We start from the raw sequence: 23,450 nt of genomic DNA on the forward strand, positions 1-23,450 counted from the left end.
TTGATATTCTTGATCTTTTGTTATTCCAAATGAAATTTGTTATAGTTTTTCCTAATTCAGTAAAGAAGTTTTTTGGTAATTTGATAGGTATGGCACTAAATAGGTAAATTAATTTGGGTAGGATGTTCATTTTTATTATGTTAGCTCGTCCTACCCATGAACAGTTAATGGCTTTCCAATTGTTGAGGTCCAGTTTTATTTGTTTGGAAAGTGTTTTGTAGTTGTTTTCGTATAACAGCTGTGTTTGTTTTGTTAGATTGATTCCCAAGTATTTTATATTGTCTAGGGTGATTTTAAATGGTGATTTTTAAATGTTTCTCTTTCTACCTCTTGCGGTTCTAATGTGTTGGAAATGTATAGAAATGCTGATGATTTATGTGCATTTATTTTGTATCCTGCCACTTTGCTAAAGTTGTTGATTATTTCTACCAGCCTCTTAGTTGATTCTCTAGGATTTTTTAAGTAGACCATCATATCATCTGCAAAGAGTGATAGCTTAGTCTCCTCATTGCCTATTTTGATACCTTCAATTTCTTTTTCTTCTCTAATTGCTATTGCTAGTGTTTCTAGTACTATGTTGAATAATAGAGGTGATAATGGGCATCCTTGTTTCACTCCTGATTTTATTGGGAAGGCTTCTAATTTATCCCCATTGCATATAATGCTTGTTGATGGTTTTAGGTACATAGTTTATTATTTTTAGGAAGGGTCCTTCTATTCCTATACTTTTCAATGTTTTCAATAGGAATGGATGCTGTATTTTGTCAAAGGCTTTTTCAGCATCTATTGAGATAATCATTTGATTTTTGTTTGTTAGACTGTTGATATGGTCAATTATGTGGATGGTTTTCCTAATGTTGAACCATCCTTGCATTCCTGGTATAAATCCCACCTGATCATGGTGGATGACCTTCTTAATTACTTGCTTGGGACTTCTTTTACTATGCTCTGCTTCCTGGATCCACATAGAGTTAGGCTACTGGATTTTCCCTCTCTCTGTTTTCTAGAACTAGAAGGTGGCTAATGTAACTTGTACTGGAGGCATCCCCACTGCACAGACTAAGTCTCATGACATCTTATTTTTCTAATTTGATTCCCCAACTTCAGTGGCTCAGAAACTGATTCCTAGGGGCTCAGAAATATGTACATTTATTAGGCAAATTACCCAGGAAACCCTGAGCCCCTGGCTTGTACCATTGCAGCCTCACTGCAGGTCACCTTATTCTTTCCCTTTAATGATCTAGTCCTAGGATACATCTCTCTCTGCCCTACTCCCCCAGATGCTCAGTCACATATATCACAGGATATCAGGGCTAGAGATTCTAAACAGGCTAATTCTAGAGGCCAAGAGCCTCTTGGGAAATGTAATTCTTGCAATCAGACTGGTTCTCATTACAGAACTTCTATTCAGGGAGTAGGAGGAGGTGACTATTGGTAGAGAATGTAACATGCACACACAAAAAAAATAAATGTAAGGCATTTTGAATAGGGAGAAAGTACCTATAACTGGGAGGCATCAGGGAAGCCTTCACAGGAGAGATAGTTAAAGAAAGAAAGATAAGGATTCTGAGACACAAAGTTGGGGAGACAATAGATTCCAAGAACTGGGGATGTGCAAATAAATATTGCATTCAGGGAGCAGTTTATAGCCAGTGTAGCTGGAACATGGAGTATAGAAAGGAGGGTAATATAAAACAAGGCTGTGAAATGGGTTGGAGCCAGATTTTGAAACTCCTTAAAAACCAACCTTAGGAATTTGTATTTTATGTAAGAGGTGATAGGGAGCCCTGGAAGGTCTTAAAGCATGGCTGTGACCTCTGCCTTAGATTATTCCCAGCTTTTTAAAGCATGAATTGGAGAAGGGAAAGTCTGATAGGGTAGAAACCAATTAGGCAGATGTCACATGATCCAGATAAAAGTTGATTGAAAGACAGAGCTGGAGCAGTGATTGTGTACTTAGAAGGTGAAGGATATGAGTAATGTTGGTTTTAACTGAGCCCGAAGTGCCTAGCCCATGTTCCTCTTGTTTTCAGAGTTTGGAGCAGAAGCTAGAAAGAGAGTTCTATGCAGGTCTCTTCAATTGGGATGAGGTCCATCAAAATGATGCATCAGGTTTGCTGAAGAGATTCATCCGAGAACTCCCTACTCCACTGCTCACAGCTGAGTATCTGCCTGCTTTCACCGTGGTGCAAAGTGAGTAGCCTCCTCCTTGAGGCCTAGGGTGCTGAGGGAATATGGGGAGGAGAATGCCAACAACTCAGGGAATTCTTCTGCTTTATACATAAGGTTTTCTCATTACAAAAACGTGGAAGTTCAATTCTCCAAACTGTTTTGAAAAAAGAAGATGTTTTAATCTCTGAAGGAAGAACCTTGAATGTACCCCAATAGATCCCTAAATCTCATCAATATGGATATTGAGTCACTAAGCTTCACTGAGCCTCGGTTTTCCCATCTGTAAAATGAAGAGGTTGGACTGGACTCCTGAGGTCCCTTCTGGCTGTAGGTTACAAACCATCCACTCTTTCCCAAACTTGAGTGATTCTTGTTTCTGTTCTCCCAAGGAGATACAGTCACGATTCTGGGAGCCTTCTTTGCATTCTCTTGCCATCACAAAGATACCAATGGAGCCTGTGGGCTGCTCATCAGTTGTTCCTGACCCTTGTCCCAGGACCAGCCAATTTTTTTTTTGCTTATATATTTGTTTATTGACATCTTTTACTCTGCTCCATTTCCTAATTTTGTCCATACTGAGTTGCAAACTACTTTCCCATGTGCCTTGGTGATGCTCATTTTCAGTTCTATAAAGGCTTTAAATGCATAGAAGATCACTCCAATGCCAGTGTTCCACTTATTGGAACTTGGTGAGTCTTTCTGGGGAAAGAGGCAGCAAAAAGTGTGCTCATTACAGACTTACAGATTCCTTTGTGTTGGAATCTATCCTAGCTCTCAGGTAGGGCACCTCTTGGTGTGTGGGTGTGGGTGTGGATGTTTTCTTTTTACCTAGAAGATACCAGAAAAGATCAGGGAGTTTCTCTTGAGGGCCAGTGTAAGCTTCTTCAGTACTTTCTTCCATTTGCAACTGGAAATTTCCATGACTTCCCTGGGAAGTAACTTCTCATTAGCCTTGTTGATAAGCAGCATTCTTTTATTAATCAGTCAATCAGCCAAACATTTTAAAACACTTATTATGTCTTGGCCACTGTGCTAGACATTGGGGATCCAAGACAAAAATGAAATGGTCCTTGCCCTCAAGGAGCTTGCCTCCTAACATACAGGCATATAAATATGTAGAAAACATATAGAGAAATAGGGTCAGAACCTGCGATGTCATCACTCTTGGGAACTCCCAGCTGAGGAAACTCTTTTTGTTTGTGCTGGTCAGTACCTTCTCTAATACTTATAGCCTTATTTCATATATAGAATAGGTACTGTGGAGTTGGCTTTTTTCCCCCTTCTGAATGGATGGGGTGAGAATTGGAGAGAGAGAGAATTTGGAACTGAAATGAAAATTTTTTAAAATTTAAAAATTAAAGAAAATTTACTTCTAAGCCTAGGAAGTTGCCTACAGCCTTAAGAGGTTAAGTGACTAGTCCAGGGTCATACAGACAATATGTGTTAGAGGTGAGGCTTGAACCAGGTCTTCCTGACTTTGGGGACACCTTTCTCATTACTATGGCCCTTGGTTTCTTCGTATATGATTCACTATTAACTCTACATATTTGTAATTGGTTTTGTTTTTCTTGCCTTTTCAGTGATGAGAGAGAAGGAACAGGAGGGAAAGATTTGGAACTGAAAAATAAAATAGAATTTAGAATTTAAAATATTAATTATACAAAATTTTCTTTAAAATAAATATGTTCATTCTTTTGGTGGAGTGGGAGAGGAAGGCACCATTAACAGTGGGAATTGGGAAAGGCCTCATATAGGAGATAGTATTTGAGCTTTGAAGGAAATGAACTCTAAGAGATAGAGGTGAGGAGGAAGTACTTTTCATCACATACATTGGCTCCTCTTAGAGAGGAGATTGTTCCCAATAAGTGTGTTCACAGCACTAGAAGAAAAGATGTCCTGAGATTAACAACAACAACAACAGTAACAATAACTAGAATTTATTAAGCACCTACTATGTGCCAGGCAATTGGCTAAGGGCTTTACAAATGTTTTCTCATTTTATCATCACAACAACTCTGGGAGGCAGGTGCTATTATCCTTATTTTACAAGTGAGGAAATTGCAGTAGGTAGAGGTGAAGTGATTTGTCCGGGATCACAAAGCTAATATCTGAAGCCAGATTGTAATTCAGGTCTTCCTGACCCAACTGGAGGGTTCTATCCACTGTGCCACCTTGCTTCCTCCTAATTAAATACAAAAGGTATGAGTCCTCCAGAAGGGAAATGGGTGTCAAGTGCTCTCTTGATTTTTGAGATCTTAATTTTACAAGCATTTATTAAATGTCTTCTATAACATATAACAAAGTTAAACAATATGTTAGCAGCTGAGGGTACCATGACAGAAAGGAAAATGGCCTCTCTTTTCAAGGAGCTTATACAGAACCATAGGTTTAAGGCTGGCAGCTAGATGGTGCAATGAATGGATAGAGCACTGGAACTGGAATTGGGAAGATTCAGCTCCCTGAGTTCAAATCTGGCCTCAAATACTTACCAGCCATGTAAAACTGTTAAGTCATTTAATTCTCTTTGCCTCAGTTTCCTCACCTGTACAATGAGCTGGAGAAGGAAATGATAAACCACTCCAGCGCCTTTGCCAAGAAAATCCCAAATAGGGTCATGAAGAATCAGACACAACTGAAATAGCTGAATGACCACAAAGTTCAAAACTAGAAAGGACTTAGAGATGAATGTAATCCCTTCCTTTTACAACTGAGGAAACTGAGGCATAGATAGGTTAAGTGACTTGTCTGGCCAGTGTCACATAATAGTTGTCTGAGGTGAGATTTGAACCCAAGTCTTTCTGACTCCAAGGCACAGTACCCTCTCTCCTTTTTCATAAAGCACATCCTTTCATGGGCTTGAACCACCAGGCTTCTTCTAGCTAACAGTTGAATGTACTCACCAGTTGCACTACAGAGATCTCTACTGCTTTCCCCCAAACAGATATCCCGGACCTGAAGCAGCGGTTACAGGCTCTGAATCTGCTCATCTTGATTCTTCCTGAAGCTAACAGAAACACTTTAAAGGTAAGGACACTAATCTCACTCCCCTCTCCCACTGGAACTCGGCACCTCCTCTACTCCCCTCTGTATGTCTTCCCTTTCCTCTCTATCCTTCTAGACATCCATGGATCTGCCCCCTAACCCAATAGCACATGTGCACTAATTCGGCTTGTCCCGGGCCAGGACTCATAAAGGCATCTTTGGCTAATGGAGTTACATCAGGATTTCACTGCAGGGAGATGTTACAAGGGACATGATTCAATCTTACCCAAATCATGTAATATATGTCATGTTATTATGGGCCAGGTAATTTTGGGTTCATAGAGGCCAAGCCAGTGGAGCCCAAAGCCCTGAAAGATCTTCTCTAGTTGGAAAACTATCAGTTGCTGGGCCAGTGCCAGGCTTTGGAAGCCTCCTTGAAGGACCAGCCTTGCTAAGGTCAGAGACCATGACTGGTCGCTAGATGATGAATATTTTTGGCTGGAGTGTTTCATAAAACTATCTGTGGAGGTTTAATTTTTAACTTTTTTTTTTAAATTTTATTCCAGTAACAAATTTACACATAACATTTCCAAGGTTACATGATTCATGTTGTCTCCCTCCCTTTTCCCCTCCCCTCCCCTGGAGTTAAGCAATTCCACTGGGTTATACATGTATTATCCCTCAAAGCCTATTTCCATATTATTCATTTTTGTAAATAAATAGTCTTAAAAATATAAATAATTTTGTAAGTAAATAATCTTATAAATAATTTTGTAAGTAATCTTATAAATGTAAATTTATAAGAAAATAATCCTATAAACATAAATAATTTTGTAAGTAAATAATCTTATAAATATAAATAATTTTGTAAGTAAATAATCTTATAAGATAATCTAATAAAACCCAAACCCCAAATCATATATCCAAGTAAACAAATAATAAATCAGTGCCAGAAGCCTTTTTTTCCTTGTGTTTCACTGTTTCTTTGGTCTGTGGGAGTTTGGGATTAAACCCAGGCCAGGTATTTTCTTGCTGGGAACTTTAGAAACTTGCATTAACTCACTAACTGCTGGTTTTTTGCTGGACCGATTCTAGGGGAAATTTCTATACTCTAGGGGGTTTTACAGGGGTTTATTTTGGGATATTGTATAGTCTGTGAGTGTGATTGTTCTTGCCATGAACCTGTATTGTTTTTTCTGTGTCTCCTTGGAGCCAAATAAGGATATTAATTGTAATAATTTTAGTGCAAATGAATGTCACTGTAAAAAGAATCATATAGGGGAAACTGAGTGTGGAATTTCCATCCTTCTGACAACTTGTGGTGCTGGATTGTCAGAGCTTGTGAGTAGTCGTGCTAAACCTCACAGCCTCGATGGCGTCTGGCAAATCAGATGTTTTCTTCTGCATTTCTACTCCCACAGTTCTTTCTCTAGATGTGGCCAGCATTCTTTGTCAGAATTGTCCTGGAACATTGTATTGTTGTTAGTAGCAAAGTATATTACATTTGATCATCTCACAGTGTTTCAGTTACTGTGTATAATGTTCTCCTGGTTCTGCTTAGTTCACTCTCTGCGAAGGTTTAGAGAGGTTACTCTCTGCACAGGGACATCACACTCATGAAACCCCAGAACTTTTAAAGTATGGAAACCAATATCATTGCAGCGCTAGCTACCTTTTGCTCTTTTATTCAGAAGGAATTTAAGTGTTTTTATAAGTATTCTTTTATTCATCTCATTTATGAGATGGTAGTGTAATACAGTGGAAATGAACATTGGATTTGAAGTTAGATGACATGGGCAGCCAGTGGCATTGGTGGCTAGAGTGCCAGACCTAGAACCAGGAAGACTCATCTTTATAAATTCAAATCTGGCCTCAGATACCTATTAGGTGTGTGACCCTAGACAAGTCACTTAACCTGTTTGCTTCATTTTCTTCAACTATAAAATGAGCTAGAGAATGAAAGGGTAAACCGTCCTAGTTTCTTTGCCAAGACAACCCCTCATGGGATTATGAAGATTGGACATAACTGAAGACATAGGTTCAAATCCTGCCTCTACTACTTGCTTCCTCTTATTAATTATGCATAATCTCTGAGAGCTTTAGTTTCTTCATCTGTGAAATGAGGGGACTGAGGAGAAGAATTAGTGCTTAGCACTGTGCCTGGCACACAAAAGGTGTATAATAAATGTTTACTGATTATTTATTGAGATGGCATCTAAAGACCCTTCTTGGTCTAAAGCTACAATATCCCTAAAGAGTAGAAAGTGGTGGTGAGGGGAAAGAGACTCATTCCCTTTTACAGACCCAGAGACATCTAAACAGCTTGCCTAAGATCACACAGAAAGATGGTGATAGAGATGACGCTAGATCCCAGGTCTCCCAATTAGGACTCTTCATTCCCATAAACTGCTGTTTTGGCTTCCTCTCAGGATTAGAACTGGAATATTAAATAGGGAGAGGAGGAAAGTTCAATGCTAAGGGCTGGCTGTTTTTAATTGACTTCTTTCTGACGTAGGATTTAGGACCTGAAGGGACTTGGAAGGCCCTGTAGTACGATGCCAGATTTGCAAAGGAAAAAACTGAGGCCTAGAAAAGAATAGTCTAAGGTTACCCAGCAGAGTGAGATCTGAACCTGGGACCTTTGATTCCAAATGTGCTGTGCTTCCTATTGCCCTACATCGTCCCTCTTTCCTTCTCTAGGCCCTGCTGGAATTTCTCAGGAAGGTAGTTGCCCGAGAGAAGAACAACAAAATGACTTTATGGAATGTTTCCATGGTGATGGCACCAAATCTCTTCATGCATAAAGGGCAGCCTCACAGAATCCCGGAGGGAAAGGGGAAGCAGCTGGCCGAGGGTGCTGCTGATGTCGTCCGGGCCATGATCCATTACCAGGACCTTCTGTGGACTGTAAGTCAGTGGCCAGAGGTTCTTATTGTATAGGCCCGAAGATGGGGATGGAGAAGGGGCTGGCCTTTGCCAACCCACATGGTGACAGAATTCAGAAAGGGGTTTTATGAAATTATAAAAACCAAAATAGTTTGTCACATTGTTTTCTTTCTTGATATGTTATCAAATGAGAGGCTATACAGGTTTTACAATCATTGAATGCTATTATTTATTGTTATTATAACCTATCAAGCTGAATTTTAAAAAATCAAGTTAATTGAGAATTATCATTACTTGGTTTATGTTAATTGAGGTTTTAAAATGGATCTATTCAGGGATCATTATTCCTTTTATGAAATAATTCTTTACTTTTCAAAAGGATTTAACATAAGAACATGGTATTGGGTGCATGGGGGTTGTTCACTGTATACTTATTGATTTGAATTGATTTTTAAAATAAGAGAGCACCCCCTTGAGCATTTCAGTATAATTGTGTTTATACACATTACCCTGTTGTGTAAAATGAGCTGCGCCTGCTTAATTTTATTTAAAAAAATTTTTTTTTAATAAAAACCCTTACCTTCTGTCTTGGAGTCAATACTGCATATTGGCTCCAAGGCAGAAGAGTGGTAAGGGCTAGGTAATGGGGATCAATTGACTTGCCCAAGGTCACACAGCTGGGAAGTATCTGAGGCCAGATTTGAACCTAGGACCTCCCATCTCTAGGCTTGGCTCTCAATCCAGAGAGCCACCCAGCTGCCCCCTTGTGCCCATTTAAAAAACAAAACAAAACACCTTGCTTTCTGTTTTAATAATAACTCTAAGTCAGAAGAGCAAGGGCTAGGCAAATGAGTTAAGTGACTTGCCCAGGGCCACACAGCTAGGAAGTGTCTGAGGCTGGATTTGAACCCAGATACTCCTGACTCCTGGCTCTTTATCCAATTGTGCCACCTACCTGGCCTTTGACCTCATTTTTTACTCTATTATTTTGCTGTTAAGGACATGAGAGATGCTCCTTGGGAATCAGCCTGATGCATTTTACCAGAAAGCTTCAATGCCATAAGGTAGAAGCAGTACAATCGAGTAATAACTATTGAATGTTGCATCCGAAGCCAGAGATCCTGGGTTTAAATCCTGGTCCTATCCCTTAATAGCTATATGACCTTGGTCAAGTCATTCTCAGCCTGTGTTTTCTTTGATATAAAATGAGAGGAATGGGATAGGGGGACAGGGGCTTTGATATCTCTTCCAGCTTCCATGAATGGTCTAGTGACACCTCTCTCCCTCCCAAAGCAATGATGGGTTCCGGGACAGTCCTAATTCAGTTACCCAGGTCCCTGTGTTTCCTGAGGAATACCAGGATAGCTCTACTGGAAGAAAAATTGCTCCCCACCCTGGCCTATTTCCCTCACTTCAGAAAAAATTCACACTGGCTTGAACTACAGTTACCTTTGTTTGGTGTTAGGTCTCCTCCTTTTTGGTTGCCCAAGTCCGGAAACTGAACGAGAACAGTAGCTGGAGGCATCAGTTCTATGACAGACGGATCAAGAACTTACTCAGGAAGATCCACACGGACAAAGACAAGGCGAGCAAGACCCCCGGAGAGGTGAGTGGGGGGCTGCCACTCATTTTCCCTTTGGCCAAGTGTGTGCTGTACACAGAAGCGAAGTGCTCACTACTGTAGGCAGTGACAAAATTCATTATAGATAAGACATGGTACCTGCCCCTGGGCAACTTATATGTAATCTTATAGCCAGGGACCTTTGACAGACCACTCTACTCATGTTGGAGTTTGGAAATTTAAACACTATCAGACAAGGAGATATTCATAGCACCTACCTCCCAGGGTTGGTTGTGAGGAACAAATGAGATAATATTAGACTCCTGGTTAAGGATGAAAAAGTCATAGGATTGAAAGCTGAAAGCGACTTGAGAGATCATCTTGTCCTATCCCTTAATTTGCAGATGAATAAAATCTAGATAAATCTAAAATAAAATCAGAGAAAAGTGACTCATCTAAGGTCACACAGTTAGTGAAGTCTTAGGAAGGACAAGGTTTAAAACTGAACTTGCTCACTAGGTACAGTCATTCTGAATTTAAATTCTGGTTCTGCCCCTAGCCAACTGAGCAATCTAGGTGAATCATCTCACTTCTCTGGGTTTCTATTTCCTCATCTGTAAAAATAAGGGTTGGAATTAGTGGCTTCTCATCCCTTCCATCTTTGTAAAACTGATCTCATCCCCACAGACTGACCCAGCAATAACCCTGTATATCATGATCTATGTGTGTAATGTGTGTATTTTGAGTGGCCATAGACAGTGGGTTCTAATCCTGGAGGTATAAACAAATTTCTGTCTTTTGTAAGGTCCTTTCCATCTCTCACTCCTGTGATCCTTTTGTTTATTCTAAGAGTCACGTAATCCCAGAATTAGAAGGGAATAAATATTTATATGGCACATGCTATGTGCCAGGCACTGTGCTAACAGATTTTTACAAATATTATCTCATTTGATCCTCTCAACAAACCCTGCTATTAATATCCCCATTTTGCAGTTGAGGAAACTCAGGTATACAGAGGTTTACTCATTTGTCCAGTGTCACAGCTAGTAATATCTGAGGCTGAATTTGAACTCAGGTCTTCCTGACTCTAGATCTAGTGCTCTATTTGCTAAATCACCAGTTGCTTCTAGAGAAGGGACCTTAGGAACTGCTCTAACTCATGCCATCACTAAGCAGAAATCCCCTCTCTGGTGTCCTAGATAAGTGATCATCCAAACTTTTTTTTTTAATTTGAAAATTTTTATTTAATTAATTGATTTAGACTATTTTTCCATGGTTACATGATTCATGGTCTTTCCCTCCCCTCCTCCTACCCCCTTCCCATAGCCAATGAGCAATTCCACTGGGTTTTACATGTATCATTGATCTAGATCTATTTCCATATTAACATTTGCACTAGGGTGATCATTTAGAGTCTACATCCCCCATCATATCCCCATCAACCCATGTGATCAAGCAGTTGCCAAACCCTTTTTGAAGATCTCCAAAGATGGAAAGCCCACTATTTCCTTGTGGTCCATTCTTGGAAGTTTTTCCAATTCCTTTACTGACTGATTGACTGACTTCAAGCCTAAATCTTTTGTTAAGTAGTTTTTTCAATCATGTCCTACTACTGTCCATGATCCCATTTGGGATTTTCTTTCTTTTGTTTTTAATTAATTGATTTATTTAGAATATTTTTCTGTGGTTCCATGATTCATGATTTTTCCTACCCCTCTTCCCTACCCCCATCCTGAGCTAACAAGCAATTCCCATTTGGGATTTTCTTGGCAAAATTACTAGTGGCTTTCTATTTCCTTCTCTAGCTCATATTACAGATGAGGAAACTGAGGCAAAGAGTGTTGTGACTTGCCCAGAGCCACATAGCTAGTGTCTGAATCCAGGTTTGAACTTGAAAAGATGACTCAAAGCTCAGAACTCTACCCACTAGTTTCTCTAATACTCAGATTGTCTCTCTATAAGTCCCCTTTATTGATCCTCATTCTACCTCCAACCAAGAAGAAAAAAAAAATCGACTCCCTTTTCTTTATGACAACTCTTCTGATATCTGAAGACAGTTCCCATTTTCCCCTCAAAGACTTCACTTGGTATCTGTGTGCCCTTAGAGTAGCCACTTTTCTCTGGGCCTCAGTTTATTCATCTGTAAATTAAGGGAGTTGGACTAGATGATCTCTCAAGTCCCTTCCGGCTTTAAATCCTGTGACCTTTTCATCCTGATCTGTGAGCCTAATCATGCTCATGGGAAAGGATTGTGCTGCTGAGGTGAAGGGAGGAGGAGAGAATGAACACTGTGGTTCACTAGAATACTTTTCTGTGTTTAAGTAGCACTTTTTCCCAGAGCCTTGATTAGAGGATGAAGGGGGGAACCGGTTGGACTCTGCCTGCCTTCCCCAGTTAGTTATTTCAAACGTGCCTATGCCACTTTTGAACACTTGGGGGTGCTCCAACTTTATTCCCCAATACCAACTGGGCTGGAGATTCAATTGAGCTGGGAGGTTGCTTTTATGTATTTATTTAGACAGCTGTAGACAGCTCCTCTTGGTCCTGGGAAAAGACGGAGGCTGGCTGGCTGACTGGCTGACTGTCAGCCATTGTTTTCAACCTGGCATCCTTGGCACCCAACCCCGGCCCTCCTCTGTGAGTTTTTGACCAGGTGTCCCACCCTCCCCACTGTGCAGACTACCTTAGATCTGGGCCAGAGACCTCGGCCGCTGGAGGCTGAGAGAGGGAGGCGTAGCCTCTGCCTAGAAGCAGAAAGAGTCAGAGCCTCCACAGCCTTTTAGCCACCAAGATGCTGGTCACGTCTCCGTGAGGTGCTCTTTGGAAAGAACACATACCGCCCCGCTGACTCTCCCTTTGGATTCTTGAACACACCAGTGCTGCTCTTCCTTTCTAAAGCCCCCTCCAGAGAAGTGAATCGCTCCTCTATGAGAGTGTCTGTCTGTGTCCGTGCGTCTCTCTCCTTAGCCTTCTAAAGTCCATTTGGGTGCACGGGTGTCTCTTCATATAGTCTTCTGTCCCCAACTAGATGATGCAGCAGGTGGAGTGCTGAGCCTCTAGTCAAGAAGATTCATCTTCCTGAGTTAAAATCTGGCCTCACTTCCTAGCTGTGTGACCCTGGACAAGACACTTCACCCTGTTTGCCTCAGTTTCCTCATCTGCAAAATGAACTGGAGAAGGAAATGGCAAACCACTCTAGTATCTTCGCCCAGAAAACTCCAAATGGGGTCACAGAGTCAGATTTGACTGAGACAACTGAACAACAACCAGTGATCTTAGAGAGCTGTCTGGAACATGGAGGTTAAATGATTTACCCAAGGCCAGAAAGCCATGATGTGTCAGAGGCGGGATTTGAACAACTAAAAAGGCCATTCGCCATGTTCACATGCCCTATTTTCACCTTCCTAAGTCCATCTAGGGTGCATGTCCATCTCTGTTTGTTGTTGGTCGGTCTCCTTTGATTCTTCATGACACCATTTGGGGTTTTCTTGGCAGAGATACTGGAATGGTTTGCCATTTCCTTCTCCGGCTCATTTTACAAACGAAGAAACTAAGGATAACGGTTCAGTGACTTGCCCAAGGTCACACAGCTAGTAATGGGCAGATGTGACTCTAGACCCTGGCGTTCTATCCACTGTACCACCCTCACACCTAGATGCCTAAACTTCGTATCTTTACTTTCATTCTATCTTATACCCAGGAGGGTGCTATAAATGTTTAATAATGACTTTTGGGGGAGGGGAAGGATCTGTGCATGTGTTATATTTTAAATTTTATTCTGCATTATTAACAGTTTATCCATCACTTTCTTAAGTCTAGACAATAAACAAAATAACCAGTCAAGGTCTGATTTTGCAGCATTTGCCAGTTTTTGAGGTGTAAATGCTCACCCTGAAAGCTAGCACACTCTGACTTTACTTACATGTGCACCTGCTGAATCCCCACCCCCAAGTGTATTGTAGGTTCTTTGAGGGTAGGAACTATTATCATTTTTCATTTTTATTTCTTTCCTTCCCCACCTCAACTTGCATAAACACCCGCACTTCAAGAGTTCTGTGATCTCATCAGCAGTGTTGCTCCCTTCACAGGTGCCTATAGCAACTCACCCATGCCTTCTTGTCCTGTGCATTTCCTATGTGTGGTTTTCTGTGAATCTTCCATAAAGGATTCTTAGATGTTTACAGGCTTCCCAGATTCTTTTTACCTGCTGAATTCCTTCATGGCCTTGAAAATCCAGCTCCAATTCCACCTCCTGCAGGGAGGGAGCCTGGTTTCTTCTTTTGTTAACCTGAAGGAGTTCAGGCTTCACTTGGATTTTGTGGGTGCCAGTACAGCATTGGTTTAGCCACCAGTTTTTCTAATTAACAGCCCATACTTTCTTTTCCCATCATAACATATCATTGGTGTTCTTTGTTTTTTTTATTCTTACCTTTCATCTTAAAATCAATTCTATGTATTGGTTCCAAGGCAGAAGAGTGGTAAGGGCTAAACAATGGGGGTTAAGTGACTCGCTCAGGGTCACACAGCTAGGCAGAATCTGAGGCTAGATTTGAACTCAGGATTTCCCATCTCTAGGCTTGGCTTTATATATATATATATATATATATATATATATATACATACATATATATATATACACATATATATATACATATATATATAAAACCCTTACCTTCTGTCTTGGAGTCAATACTGTGTATTGGCTCCAAGGCAGAAGAGGGGTAAGGGTAGGCAATGGGGGTCAGGTGACTTGCCCAGGGTCACACAGCTGGGAAGTGTCTAAGGCCAGATTTGAACCTGNCTTAAAATCAATTCTATGTATTGGTTCCAAGGCAGAAGAGTGGTAAGGGCTAAACAATGGGGGTTAAGTGACTCGCTCAGGGTCACACAGCTAGGCAGAATCTGAGGCTAGATTTGAACTCAGGATTTCCCATCTCTAGGCTTGGCTTTATATATATATATATATATGTATATACATACATATATATATATACACATATATATATGTACATATATATATATATATATAAAACCCTTACCTTCTGTCTTGGAGTCAATACTGTGTATTGGCTCCAAGGCAGAAGAGGGGTAAGGGTAGGCAATGGGGGTCAGGTGACTTGCCCAGGGTCACACAGCTGGGAAGTGTCTAAGGCCAGATTTGAACCTGGGACCTCCCGTCTCTAGGCCTGACTCTCAATCCACTGAGCTACCCAGCTGCCCCCCTCTAGGCCTGGCTTTTAATCCATTGAGCCATCTAGATGCTCCCATTGGTGCTGTCTTTGAGGCCATTTCTCACAAGACATTATTGATAATGTGCTCACACTCAGTCTGCAGAGTCCCATTGACATTGATGATTCTTCTGAAATTGTATTATCTTGTGATTTACAACAGTAGGGCATCTTTAGGAGAATATTAATTTTTTAAATAATATTTTTCAATTATACATAAAAACTATGTTTAATATTAATTTAAATTTTTTCGAGTTCCAAATATTCTCCTTAACTTCATCCCCTTCCTACTTCTTGAGATGGCAAACAGTTTGATATAGGCTATACATGTGCAATCATGGAAAATATATTTCAATACTAGTAAGAAAATACTTTACAATACTGTGAAAGAAAAGACACACAAAATCCCCAAAAAAGTAAAAAAGGAAAAAAGTATACTTCAATTTGCATTCAGACTATCTGTCAAGGTGGATAGCATTTTTCATAGGGAGTCCTTTGGAATTGTCTTTGATCATTATATTGCTGAGAATAGAGAAGTCATTCACAGTTGATCATTGTACAGTATTAATCTTACTGTGTATGATGTTCTCATGGTTCTACTTAATTCACTTTGCAACAATTCATATAAGTCTTTCTAGGTTTTTCTGAAAATACCTTGCTCCTCATTTCTTATAGCACAATTGTATTCCATTGCAATCATTTACTTGCTCAACTTGCTCAGCCATTCCCCAATTGGTGGGCATCCCCCAAGAGAATATTAAAAGAAATAAATAAGAATAAAAAGATGAGCTTTATGGCAGTGACCAACTTGAGATTTTTCAAAATATATAATAGGTACCTGTTGAATTAGATGCATCTTCTCTGTCAGCCTTCCAGAGTCTATCATTCATTCATTTATTCATTCATTCATTCAACAAGTATTTATTAAACAGTTGCTCTGTACTAGGCACTATCCTAGTTGCTGAAGCTACAAAGACAAAAACAAAGCAGTCCTTGCCCTCAAAGACCTTTCATTCTCTAAGGGGAAACTAGTTTTATACAGATAAGTAAATAAAAAAGTAGATATTAAAAAATGTGAAGAAGGAGCAGCTAGGGATTCAGTGGATAGAGTCAGGCCTAGAGATAGGGTTCCAATATGGCCTCAGTCTCTTCTAAATGTGTGACCCTGGGCAAGTCACTTAATCCATCTTGCAACCTGACCTTGCAATCAATTCTTAGTATCCATTCTAAGACAGGTGATAAGGATTAAAAAAACAAACCCGAAGTAACTACAGAGGAGAAGACTAAGAAATGTAAAATTAAAATGAACATCTAATAACTCCAAGTATTATATTTTATAAGATTTATTAATAATCACTTGAAGTAGAGGAAATAAAGAATAAAGAGAAGTTTTTCCCAACCACGTTTGCGGGAGAAGAGAAAGGAGGGGGCGGGGTTACATAAACTTTATCTCTAAAACGTAAGGACGAAAGTGGGGTTCTGGGAAACAGAGTCCTGGGGTACAAAATTCCAATTACACAATAATGAGAGACGATGGATTGGTTTTATGTAGGAGATGGCACTTACGTGGAGCCTTGAAGGAAGTCTTAGAGTCAGAGATGAGGGAGAAATGCATTCTAGGCTTGTGCAAAGGTATGGAGAAAGGAGATGTGTTATGTTGAGCAGCACAATGTTCAGTTTGCCTGGAATGTGTGCACATGTCAAGTCCATGAGCATTTAAGTGCTGATTGCTATGTGCCAAGTACCGAGCTAAGCACTAGGAATACAAATCCAAGCAGGAAGAAAATGTCCCTTCGCACAAGGAGCTTACATTCTAATGGGGGAAGAAAGCATAAAGGGAAGCTGAGAGGGCAACTGGGTGGCTCAGTGAATTGAGAGCAATATCAAGAGATAGGAGGGCCTGGGTTCAAATCCAGTCTTAGATACTTCCTAGCTATATGACCTTGGACAAATCACTTAATCCCTATTGCCTAGCCCTTACTGCTCTTCTGCCTTGGAACCAAAATTGATGCTGATTCTAAGACAGAAGGTGAGAGTTATTGAAAGACGATGAAGTACCTAATGAGTTGGGCATTGTAAAGCAAGTCCTAGAGAGTCCAGAAGAGGAATGAAGTCATGGTTCGCCTGGGCATCTCCCTTAGAGAGGAAGATCTGAGAAGAATCAGCCATGAGGGGCAGCTGGGTAGCTCAATGGATTGAGAGTCAGGCCTAGAAACAGGAGGTCCTAGGTTCAAATCCAGCCTCAGACACTTCCCAGCTGTGTGACCCTGGGCGAGTCACTTGACCCCCATTGCCCACCCTTACCACTCTTCCACCTAGGAGCCAATACACAGAAGTTAAGCGTTAAAAAAAAAAAACAAACAGCCATTCAGAGGGAGAAGTCATAGGGTTTCTCTGTGTGAGAAATCCAGTGTGAGAAATCCTGAGGTGGAAGGATCTTACAGGATGAAGATGTTTCTGGGACATTGCAGAGAGAGTTCAGGAGAGTGAGGGGTGCAAGTTAGAGAGGAATGAGGGGACCACTGCTCTCCTCAACAAGTCTCTTGATGTTTGTGTATGTGTGTCTGTACTCTTCTTTCCTCAGCCATCCAAAGTGGTGAAAATCCAGGCTGCTCTACTCCTGAAGGACTGTTTAGAGGTGCATCTCCACAATGGCACCAAAGCCGCTGATGTGCTCAAACAGTTCCAGAGGCACTTCTGCTCCAACAGTTGGAATGTCATGAATACTGTCAACCTAATCCAATGGTAATCCTGCCTGGAAACTCAGGGGGCCTAAAATAGTGAACAGTCTGGCAATGATGGAAAGATTATGGAGCTCAGAAACCAGTGAACCCTCATTTGAACAGCACCTCTACCTCTGAGCTTACCCCTACAAGAATCAGATTCATAACCTTGCCCCCCTTAAGTACTTTGTTCTAACCATGACAACCTTGTGACCTTGGGCAAGTGGCTTCTCTTCTCTGGCCCTTGGTTTCCCCTTTTGTACTTTGTACAATGAAAAGGTTATATTAGATGGTCTCTAAGGTCCCTTTCCTGTTCTAAGTATTGTAGTGAGCAGAAAGAGCAGTGGATTTGGAGCCAGAGGACCTAACTTCAGATGTCTACATTTAAATCCCAAAGTTCCCTATCTGTGTAACCTTATACTAATCATTTCCCCTCTATGGTCCTCAGTTTCCTCCCTTGTAAAATGTGAGTGTTGGACTAGCTAACCTCTAAGGTTCCTTTCAACTCTTGAGCTTCTGATCCCAAGGCGTCTTATTCTGTTTTTTCTAATTTGTCATTGTTCAGTCGTTTTTCAGTTGTGTCTCACTCTTTGTAACTTTATTTGGTGCTTTCTTGGCAAAGAAACTGGAGTAGTTTGCCATTTGCTTGTCCAGTTCATTTTACAGATGAGGAAACTGAGGCAACAGTTAAGCGACTTGTCACACAGCCTTTAAATATCTGAGGTCAGATTCAACTCCAGGTCCAATGTTCAATTCACTGGGCTACTTACGTGCTCCAATTAGCTACATAAGCAAAGGCAAGTTACTTAATGGCTCTGAACCTCAACTGACTCATCTGTAAAATGAGGAGTTTGGACTAAATGGTCTTTAAGGTCCCTTTTGGGTCTATCTGTTTTTATGATGCTTTCTTTGATCTTCTGTGAAATGGGGGCAGTAATCGCTTCCCACCTTTTCTCATAGGGTTATGGAAACCTGAAAGTATTACTGAGATGAGAGATATATCATTACCAATACCTTGACTGCCTTTGGGCCATCCCCACTGACATATGTATCTTTTTTTGTGTATCCTGCAGTAATGGGCCTATTGAATCATCAAACCTACTCCTCTATGAAGTCGGAGGGAACATAAGTAAGTCTGTCCTTGGGCCTTTCAGAAAATCACCTTGGCAGTGATCCATATCCACCAATCTCTCTTTGAGTGGGATGTGTCCATGAAGACAATCTTGATTGTGGGAATTCATTCATTCATTCACTCATTCATTCACCAACTCAGTTTTCAGATACCCACTGTCCAAGCCTTGTGCTTATGATTATGGGAAAAGCCAAATATGGCACAGTGAAAAGAACTCTGGATTTGAAATTAGACCCATATTCTGTTGAAGAAAAATAATATTAACGCTATTGCAATGCTCTGTATTTTAGGCTCAACTCTGCCAGAAACAATTTTACTGAATATTTTTCAATTCACTAAACATTTATTAAGAGCCTACTATGTGCCAGGCCCTGTGTTAAGCACTAGGCATACAATTAAGAAAGATAGTCTCTGCTCTCAAGGAATTTACAATCTAATAGAGGAAGACAACACATGAAAGGAGGTGGAAAAATGGGAATGGTGAGAGGCAGGAACACCAGAGGGTACTTGACAAAGGAACACCTTTTTCCATGGAATTGAAACCATGCAGAGCAGCAGATGCAGAGTGTAGTGAGCTGAGAGTCCAATTTTTGTCCTCTGTAAAGGAACCTTTCTTCTCTCCCTTCTCTTCTTCCTCTTTTTCTTCTTCATTTTTCTCTTTCTCCTCCTTCCTCTTTTTCTTCCTGCTCTTCCCAACTCTGATACTTATTAGCTGTGTAACTTTGCCTCTTGAGATGACTCTCTGCCCTGAGATAATTATAAAGAAAATTATAGGAATCTCAAGGAAGCAAATCATAATATGTGACAATACATACAGTTTGGTTTACCATTCTAGAATAGCTAAATAACAATCTTGTTCTCTCCTAGACCACTCCTCTCACTCCAGCAGTAAATACAGATGCAATTCACAGTCTGGGCCACCTTAGTTCTGTGTTCTAATTGCTGCAGGCCAAATATTTTTTTCCACAATGGTAGAAGGATGTGATTTTAGACTGTAACCTTGGATGTTTCACAGTCCGTTTATCCACAAGGCATTTCAACAGTGTCTGAAAAAAACAAACAAACCATGGAATGCTCCCAACTCAAATGAGTTCAGCAAATTAACTTTGTCAGAAACATTTGTTATGAGGGAGTACGGGTTGGTGAAAACAATATTGGAGTCAGGTGACCTCGATTTGGATCTCAACTCCCATACTTAGTAGCTATATGACTTTGGAAAAGTAATTCTACTTCTCTAGCCCTCAGTTTCTTCACCTATGCAATGAAGAATTAGATTCCATGGGAAAACATCTTTGGAAACTTAAAAACTATGATGGTGCCCTTTCCCTTCTTTCTCCTCCCATTGTTGTCTTTCCTTCTAACCTTCCTTCACTCCCTCCTCCTCCTACTCTTTTTCTTCATTTTGTTCTTTCTCCTTCTATTTCTTCTTCCTCTTTTTCCTCCTGCTCTTCCCAACTTTTATACTTATTAACTGTGTAACCTTGAACAAAGTCATTTCCTTCTGTAGTCCTTATCTGGAGAAATGTCTTTGGAAATGTAAAACCCTATGTAAATACCTTTCTCTGCCTTTTCCTTCTATTAATGTTTTTCCTCCTCCTCATCTACTTTATTCTCTGTCCTCTTCTTCCTCCTTTTCTTTTTCCTCCTCTTCTTCCTTTTTGTTCTTCTTAGATTTGATACATACTAGTTGTATGACCTTGGATTTGTCATTTTGCCTAAGCTAGCCCACAGCTTCTTCACCTTATATAATGAGTTGCATTGTCTTTTTAAAAAAATTAATTAATTAAGAATATTTTTCCCATGGTTATGTGATTCATGTCTTTTCCCTCCCCTCCTCCCACTTCCCTCCCATAGCCAATGTGCAATTCCATTGGGTTTTACAAGTATCATTGATCAAGACCCATTTCCATATTTTTAATATTTATAAATATTAAATAGAATGATCGTTTAGAGTCCACATCCCCAATCATATTCCCATCGAATCATGTGATCAAGCAAATGTTTTTCTTCTGTGTTTCTACTCCCACAGTTCTTTCTCTGGATGTGGATAGCATTCTTTCTCATAAGTCCCTCAGAGCATTGCTGCTAGTAGAGAAGTTCATTACATTCCATTGTGCCACAGTATCAGTCTCTGTGTATAAGGCTCTCCTGGTTCTGCTCCTTTCACTCTGCATCAATTCCTGGAGGTCATTCCAGTTCACATGGAATTTCTCCAATTCATCATTCCTTTTAGGACAATAGTATTCCATCACCAACAGATACCACAATTTGTTCATCTATTCCTTAATCAAAGGGTATCCGTTCATTTTCCAATTTTTTGCCACCACAAAGAGCGTGGCTATAAACATTTTTGTACATGTATTTTTCCTTATTATCTCTTTGGGGTACAAACACAACAGTGGTTGTATTGTCTTTGAAAACTTAAAAACTCTGTAGAAATGTAGTTAGTCTTTCTCTTCCTTTTCCAGTTGTTTTTCCTTCCTTTGCTTCTTCCATTTCCACCAATAGTGATGGATATTTTTCAGTTATCTTTTTGCCCTTCAGGTGAGCATTGCCTGGATCCAGACACCTACCTCTTAGACCTGTACCATACCAACCCCCATGGAGAGTGGGTCATTAAACAGAGCCCCACCTTATCCCGGACACTTTAGAAGAGTTACAAAGGTAGGTGATATCCTTTGCACCTTTGTCCTCGGGAAAGATAAGAAGCCACATGTAAGGTGGCAGAGGGTCCTTATTTCCTGCTGAGAACCTCCTTTGCTCCCTTCTCTCTTGATGGGGAGCTGCCAAACAGTCTTCCATGGCCTTAGGTAGCTTTCAAAATGATATTGTAAAGGTTGGATGAGATCCAATTCTGTCCAATCCAGATTGTCAAGGTCGGATGAGATCAATCCCTTCCAACTTAATCTGTGAATTCTCAAATGACACAATTCACACTGAAAAATAGAAGAGTTAGGGGCTAGAGCTATGTTGGCAAATCTATGGTATGCATGCCAGAGGGGGCTGCTCCTTCCCCCTCTCTATCCTTGCTTGAGCACATTTCTCACATGACCCACTCCTCTGCCCAGCAGCTCAGTGGGAGTGCTTCCTCCCTCCCCTGTCTGGGGTAAGGTGGGGGGCTCACATGTGATGTGAGAGGTGCAGTTTGGGTTCTTGATCTCTAAGGTCTCTATAAGGTTCACCATCACTGGACTAGAGCATTTCTGTCTTTAAGCATCTCAAGAGCTGTCACAAAGAGAGATGAGACTTGTTCCACCTAGTTCCAGGGTAGGACTAGAGCCACAGTCATCTATCTAGCTGCAAGGGGCTTCATAAATGACATTCTAATTCAAGTCTAATTTGTAAAAGCAAGAATTTCCTTTATAGCAGTGGTGTCAAAATGTCTTATTTAGAAAACCATAAGTTAACATTACCTATGTTGTATTATGTTTTAATTTTTTATAAAATATTTTCCCAGTTACATTTTAATTTGGTTCTCTTGGAAGCTTTGTAGTCTCTGAGTTTAACACCTTTGCTCTCCAGCATCCCTGAAAAGGGCTATCCAACCTTTTACTTAATGGCTTCCAGTGATATGAAACACTACTTACTGGGGTCCTTCTTTACACTCTGGGCTAGCTTAAATTGTCAGGAAGTTATCCCTTATAACAAGCAGTACTCCACCTCTTGGAAACATCTCCCTATGGCTCCAAATTCTGTACTCAGGAACCATTTAAAATAAGTCTAATCCTTCTTTCCCATCATAGTTTTTCAAATACTTGAAGATAGTGTTTCCTGCTAAGGTGTTCTCTTAAGTTAGACATAGCCAGTTCTTCATCTAATGCTAACATGCTCTAGCATTCAGTCCCCTCAACCATCTTTGTGCCCACCTCTTGATATGCTCAGTTTTGTCAATGCCCTTCTTAAAATGTGGTTCCTAGTATCCTAGCTGTGGCCAGAGGGTCTGCCATGGGGGAAGCAGCAGAAAAGGACTCAAAATTTAGGCTCAATGAGAAGAAAAACTTCCCAACAGTCAAATGTGTTCGAAAGTGGAATGATCTCTTGGGAGGAGAGGCATGTTTCCCTGTTACTCCAAGTCTTTAAGCATATCCTGGCCAGACACTTGTCAAAATTATGTTGGAAGATATTCTTGCTTAGATTCCAAATGGGTTAGCTGACTTCTAAGGTCCCTTCCAACTCTGAGATTCTGAGGTATGCTTTGTATTTTATTTACTATCGCAGGGTCAGAAAGAAAGAAGAGCAGCAGGAAGAACATTTTTTTCCTTTTGAGCACCTCTGTGCCCAGTTTCCTCCATCCAGTGCCTTTAGCTGGGAGATGTGCAGAATTCAACTTGAAAGTGGACAGAGACATGGAAGCCACAGCAAGAACCTTGCTGACTAGGAGCACAGTGCCTGCCTCCCAGTGACACATGAGACCCATCTAGGTGGGCAGACATTCTTCTGTACAGCATTCCCACCAATGGTTGCCCAGAAATTAATCTGGCAGTGAAATCTTTGCAGTGACTCAGTGTGGAGAGAGAGAAAACAGGATCCTGTGAAATCTGCAATTCTGAAAAAGGCATTCCTATTTTGGAAAGCTTTGTGGCTACTGGTGATGGGAAGAGCTCCTTCATGTTTCCTGCTAGCTACATGAGTTCATGCTTCTTCTCTTGGCAGAGAAGAAATGCTACTTCTCAAGGTGCAGTAGAATCTTTCCTAGGCAAGAGAGCTCAATCATTCAATCAATTCTGCCCTCAAGGAGCTTACATTCTGTTGGAAGACTCTCCCCA

General features: G+C 40.6%; 1 protein-coding gene across 1 annotated transcript in view; it reads left to right on the forward strand.

Annotated features, from left to right (window-relative positions):
- Nucleotides 1-22,926, forward strand: part of ARHGAP40 (Rho GTPase activating protein 40) — an 82,967-nt gene extending 60,041 nt beyond the window's left edge. Inside the window, exons 9-16 of the mRNA XM_044659800.1 lie at nt 2,034-2,193; nt 5,114-5,196; nt 7,855-8,061; nt 9,506-9,646; nt 17,414-17,574; nt 18,626-18,681; nt 21,229-21,348; nt 22,903-22,926. Of these exons, the coding sequence (XP_044515735.1) occupies nt 2,034-2,193; nt 5,114-5,196; nt 7,855-8,061; nt 9,506-9,646; nt 17,414-17,574; nt 18,626-18,681; nt 21,229-21,335 (915 nt within the window). The 3' untranslated portion in view covers nt 21,336-21,348; nt 22,903-22,926. The remainder of the gene's footprint in view (nt 1-2,033; nt 2,194-5,113; nt 5,197-7,854; nt 8,062-9,505; nt 9,647-17,413; nt 17,575-18,625; nt 18,682-21,228; nt 21,349-22,902) is intronic.
- The last annotated feature ends 524 nt before the right edge of the window (nt 22,927-23,450 follow it).

Source organism: Gracilinanus agilis, chromosome 2 (genome assembly GCF_016433145.1).
Source record: "Gracilinanus agilis isolate LMUSP501 chromosome 2, AgileGrace, whole genome shotgun sequence".
Taxonomy (NCBI): Eukaryota; Metazoa; Chordata; class Mammalia; order Didelphimorphia; family Didelphidae; genus Gracilinanus; species Gracilinanus agilis.